The sequence below is a fragment of the Cyprinodon variegatus genome, unplaced genomic scaffold (assembly GCF_000732505.1).
Source record: "Cyprinodon variegatus isolate N-32 unplaced genomic scaffold, C_variegatus-1.0 Scaffold50, whole genome shotgun sequence".
NCBI classification, from domain to species: domain Eukaryota; kingdom Metazoa; phylum Chordata; class Actinopteri; order Cyprinodontiformes; family Cyprinodontidae; genus Cyprinodon; species Cyprinodon variegatus.
The window spans coordinates 1524606-1530729 of NW_015150503.1; the positions used below are offsets into that span (position 1 = coordinate 1524606).

General features: G+C 38.9%; 1 protein-coding gene across 1 annotated transcript in view; it reads right to left on the bottom strand.

Moving 5' to 3' along the window:
* Nucleotides 1-2323: 2323 nt before the first annotated feature.
* LOC107082330 (heparan sulfate glucosamine 3-O-sulfotransferase 3B1-like) overlaps nt 2324-6124 on the bottom strand; it is a 31867-nt gene continuing 28066 nt past the window's right edge. Inside the window, exon 2 of the mRNA XM_015370947.1 lies at nt 2324-5126. Coding sequence (XP_015226433.1) covers nt 4508-5126 — 619 coding nt within the window. The 3' untranslated portion in view covers nt 2324-4507. The remainder of the gene's footprint in view (nt 5127-6124) is intronic.

The window sequence follows — 6124 nt, forward strand, 5'->3', positions numbered from 1 at the left end:
CTCAAATTAAGGGTGAATACACTTAATTTCAGAAATTTTTACTTATTTCTAGATCGTTTTTGCAGTGTAGGATCCCATTTCTCGAGCATTAATAAAACTGAAAGGATTTTAAGGCATTTATTTGCTCAGGCAATACATTATGAACCCTTAACACATTATATTTTAGTATGTTTACCATTTTTGGGGAGGGAAAACGTCATTTAGGTATTTTTAACTAAATAAAATAGAAGACGGACGTACGTATATCTGGATGTACTTGAGCGAATGAGCCGATAGCGCATGCACAGAACGGATCGTGCTTCCAGGACGGATCGGGTAGTGACAGGGGGATTTGCAGAAGCAGAAGGAACCGTAACACCGCAAAAACAATCTAGAAATCAGTTAAACATTTCTAAAACTAAGTGTATTTGCCCTTAATTTCAGTAGGTAAATAAGACGATTTGTCAATGGAATGAGTATATTTACTCCTAAAGTAAGATAATTAGATATTATGCATATAAGACAATGCAATAGCTTTTTCTTAATTTAAATATAATTCGTTTTGTTCTATTGGCAGAGTCTCACTTACCTGCTCAATTCAAGAAAAAAAATCCCTTATTTTAAGCAAAACTTTCAATTTTTTGCAGTGCAGTTGTAGAGACTTTTCATAATCATGCCTTTACAAGTTGATTTTATTAGTTTATGCTTTTGAAGTTTTATGAATCCAACCATTTTATACCCTTTTATCTAGATAAATGAAAGTTAACATATTCCACAGCAGACAAGAATATTTGCAGGGAAATGAAGGAAACAGAGATTTTCATGAAAGTTTGGTAAAATATATACTTTATTTCTTTATAAAAAGAAATATTATGAATGTTCATTATTGATTCATTTAGAGACATCTGTTCCATTTTGCTCTTTCATTGTGTAAAAATTAATTCCTTTGATGTACATACAACAAAATACTTGAATTTCATGTCTTTTTACTTTTTTTTGTACATACAGATCTGCTAGTCTAAACCATATCATACGCAGAAAACAAACATTCTCAACAGTTTTAGATCTCAAAAACAGGTTGAATAAAACTCAACCATAACCACTGCATGAAAATAGAGGTCACCTATGAATGCGACGGTTTTATTCCCCAGAATGTAGCTTTACTCCTCGAAGCGTTAAGAAAAAATGTCTGGCTTTGCTTCCAGAGCAGGACGGTTTGATAGGAGGAGTCATCAATAAATGCTCAAACAGTGCACTAATGAAGGGGTCGATGAAGGCCAATTCTCACTTGGAGCATCATCATTCATTAGAGTAAAAGAAACAGAGAGGGGAAAAAATAAAGAACAATACCCTTGCCTCCAGGCCTTGCTTTGAGGGGACTTGTTTAAACTGGGAAATGAGTAAATAACCAATTATTTGCTAAAAATGTTGGTTAGAGAGGCACAAAATGTTTTATCTAATCAAGAAAACAATTGGGTGGTGATGTGGCTTCGTTACCTTTAACGTTAATTTGAACACAGCTTGTTTACATTCAGCCTGAGCTCAATATAAACACATAAAACCCTTTCAATAAATCCTGCATCCAAATGAAAGCTACTATCCACAGAGTAACAACCAAAAATACGACGTCGCTCTGTGCTGTTGTAGTAGCTCAAAGACCGATAACCACACCATCTTGCATATCAAAATTTCAAGTAGAAAGAAAAAAAAAATGAATGAAAAAGTGAAAAAAAAAAAAGGCAGACAGCGATCGTGTTAAATGTGACGGGGACTTAAAGGATTTTTTTGGTAACTTCAGACTGAAGAAGTGTTGGTAAAAAGTGAAGATGATGTAGGTGGATAAGGCAGAAAGAGATGCACAAGCGTCAGCGTATTCTACAGCAAGTTCACGTGAGAGACCAACAAAAAAAAAAATATAAATAACATCTAAAGTTATCCATGCTTGATCTTTTTGATTTGCATGCTAAACGTTACGTGTGGCTGAAATATAACACGGCACAGAACCTTGGAGAGACCATACACATGTTGAGACAGGGTAGTGGCGGGATCATGCTGTGGTAATGTTTTTCTTTAGCATGGGTGGGTAAGCTAAGTGGAATATGGGTGGAGCCTAATGAGAGAGAGTTTTGAAATAGGCTGCAGACCTAAATATCTGATTTCCAAAGATCCTAAATAATCTCCACCCATCTAGTCTGACTGAGCTCAAGTTACGATGCAATCATAAGAGGGCAAACGTACGGAAGAGGATTAGGGCCACTGGAAAAGAAAAAAAAAAAAAAGTTAACTGATTTTTTTTATTTTATTTCAGTACAGTATGGGGAAAAAGTCAAAATTCTGACTTTAATCTCAGAATTCTGACTTTTTTCTCATGTTAAACTGAAATAAAATTCAAAAATCAGTTTACTTTTTTTTTTTTTTTTCAGTGGCCCTAATCCTCTTCCGTACAAACGGGTCCCGCTATGGATGAACAAAGTGAATATTGTCATATCTTTATTAAAACTTGACAATTCAGCTCTTTTTGTTAGTCTGTCACAGCTTGCGGAGCGGAGCCCTAGTGGTTAGGGCATAGAACTTGGAATTCTGAGATCCTGAGTTTAAGCCCGACTCCCACAGACTCCCACTCTGGCTCTGAGCAAAGACCCTTAACCCTACACTGCTCCCTGGGTGCCGCACAATGGCAGCCCACTGCTCCCCAAGGGGATGGGTTGAATGCAGAGATTTTTTGCTGCAGTTAAACTCACTGCGGGAGGTGACCGCCTCAAAGCTTCAAAGGTGTGGATTCAATCCCCGCTTTAACCTGGCATTCAAAACTTCGGCGATCCCAAGAATTTTAGGTGAGTGGCGGCCTAGTGGTTAGGGCATAGAGCTTGGAATCCAGAGGTTCTGCACAAACTACCGCTCTGGATCCCTGAGGAAAGACCCTTAACCCTACACTGCTCCCCGGGCGCCGCATGATGGCAGCCCACTGCTCCCCAAGGGGATAGGTTATATGCAGAGAGTGACTTTCGTTGCTCTGTACTTGTGATGGTGTAATAAAAGAAAAATAAATCTGATCCCAATAAAATACAATGAAGTTTGGGGTTTTAATTTGAATTGGTTTCAAGACATCCGTTTATTTTTCTTTAACCGGTTAGTCTGTCTTTAAAGACCAGGCCTTGCACACTTCCGTTTGAACAAGTGCCATCTAAGCGAGGCGTTTCTCATCTTCCGTATCTACATGCTAAATCTCTTGCAGATATGCATCTGCAGCCTCCTGCAAAGGCTTTTCAGTCTCTCAGGGAAAACGAGACCCACACTCCCTCTGACCCGCTTCCCTTACCTCAACAAATCAAATGCCTTTCAAGGAAATTTGATTGAGACTTAGTATGACCTTTGGTCTGAGCGGATAGGGCAGGAGCTCGGCTCGGAGCCAACGCGGGAGTTAGCAGCGAAGAGAGGGGGGCGATCGATCTCCAAGTTACCTTTACCCGATTAGCATAATGTTAACATGGCTCTTATGTGGTTGGAGATGGGATTTACTGTGTGATGGATGGATCACTCATTAGAGCAGGCAGCAGGAGTACTGAAAATGAAAGGGCAGCTGTATGCTTTAAGCATGAGAGACACAATGCGTATCAATTAGGCCTTATTGATCAGCCAGTTACTGGGTGGAAGTGGACACAGGTTCTGCAGCTCAGGCCAATGACAGTGAACAAAACTAATTTATATAAATGAACATAGACACATTGCGATAAAATGAAGTTATACCAACACGTTAACTAAGAATGAACATAAAAAGGTGCTCTCCACTTCTCTGAGCAATCTGTACCCGTAATGTGGCGCTTTTATCCAGAGATGAACCAATCAGACTTTTCCTGATTGAAATCAGATCTACTACTTTTTTCTTCTTATTGTTATAATGCAGAAAATGGTGGAAATGGTCGTTTGATAGAGGTAGCAGTTTTTAAATCCAACAAAAAAAAAAAATAAAGGAATTATAAAATGATCCCGTATATAAACATATGTCCCTAATCTACACTCTCAAGTCTCCTTAAAACTACAAAAACTGCATCAAAAGTTCATTGATGCATTTAGAAACTCATCATAATGGGAGCTAGTATTTGAGCTGTCAATCACAAATCAGAGCAAATGCAAAGAACTGATTGGTCGATTCCAATCTCTAGCTGGCTGATTGGTGCATCTCTACGTTTCCAGATTCTCTAAAACAGTTTGGACTACAGTCTTTGCCGATCATCCGTTTTTTTTTTTGCAGCACCAGGAATTTACAGGACTACAGGTGTGAAGCCAGAGAAAACCAAAATAAGATGAGGAATGTTAAAAACAAAATATGGGAAGGATGTTATGTACAAATCTGGTTAGGCAGCTTAGTGAATTAATTGCTTAGAAATAAAAATAAATTATTATAAAATAGATCTCTGTACAGTTTACATATATATAGCCATATCTCCACTTTTGCCAATGAATTACATAGAAAAAAAAATAAAAACTAGGAAAATAAAAAAAAAGGATGTCTGTCTCGACTTGGGCTTTAATCCCAACCAAAGTTATGTCCGGTCATCTGGTAGAACTTCATGTTGAAGGGTCTGTAGAAGTCCCGTAGCCTCTGCACCACCTCGGGATCAATGTTCGGATGGGTTCTCCCTTTGGTTTTTCCCAGGCAGTGAGGCTTGCTGCTGCCCTCTGCCTTCTTGAGACACGGGAATCCCTTGGTCTGGTTGAAGTAAAAGTGTTTGTCTGTGATGATCCTCTTGAGGCCCAAGAAGTCCTGCACGCGGCCCAGCTCTCCGGCCGGGTCGGTGATCAGACGCTCGCCGCTAACAAAGAGGATCTGGTCCATGGGGAAGTACTGCAGCCAGTTATCCAGGTGCTTGGCGTAGATGCCGATCTGGATGGCGCTCCACGAGGTGTCAATGAGCCCCGTAGTCCTGTTTTTGAAGGTCAGACTCTCAAAGGAGGGAATATCGGGCTTCTTAGACAGAGTCTGCGTGTAGTCTGAGATGGCTCTGGTGACAGGGTCCCTCACTACCACGATCAGTTTGGTGTCCCTGGACATGGCGGATATCCTCGCCGGTGCCTCTCTGGTCACAAAGTAGCTGGGAGTTTTCTCCATGGTGATCTGGCCCTCCAGGGTTTTCGGCATCAGATCCCTAAGAGAAGATAAAGTAAAATGACAAAAGAAAAGATTTAGAGAAGGGAGAAAAAAAAAAGGAAAGGTCTTGCATAATGTAATCAAGTTGATGGAGCACCCTGCATTCTGCAATCAATGACTCATTGAGCCTGTTTAGCCTTATTATGGGGTTTAAAAAAACCTATTAGTGCAGGCAGCTATCCAACATCAACAGGCTTAGCCACACGTAAGATATGAGTGACTCCTAAAGAGAAACAGAAAGCCATTATTTACAGTACAAGCAAACAGGAGTGCAGCTGCTGCGGAAGTTTTTCAACCTGAATCTTCAATGGAACGTTTTAGGGATTAAGGGTAAAGATGGAGCAATCAGAATCCGACAAGATGATACAGATTTACAGCTTTCTTTTTTCTGTGCTGATTTAGCTTCAATCTAAACATCAGAACAGGCAATATGTGCAGCAGGTTCTTTGATAAAAGTAGCAGTTTGAAGGCAACAAAAAGCAGAAATTAGAATTAGGATTATTCAAATTATGCATCTAATTATAATTTCTATTACTAGCTTTAACTTTTACTTCATTGACTGATGGATTTTGTAGACAAAAACAGTTTTTAAACAATTGGAAAAAGAGAATTTAGGTGTTTAAGTATTTTATCTGCTCAACGCTGATTGTTGAGGATTGAAGGGAAACTTAGTTATTTCTGTCCCAGTGATTTCCTCCTCTTATCTGCCTCTTCATAATTATGCTTTAGGTCATTATATATATTATATCACAATTACCTGCTAGAAAAATAGATTATTTTATAAGGTGTAATTTTCATTATGTTTAATTGTTATATTTTTCTGGATGCTAGAATCAGCTTAGATTGATTTTATAAACCACCTAATCTGCTTTTGGGGATTTTTCTGTACGCATCTGTGCCCCATCACAAAAAAAAAATTACTTTTTTAAAGGAAAAAGAAATGAGCGCTCGGAAATGATAAGAGCTTTGCTAAAAATGGACATAATTTTCTGTCGT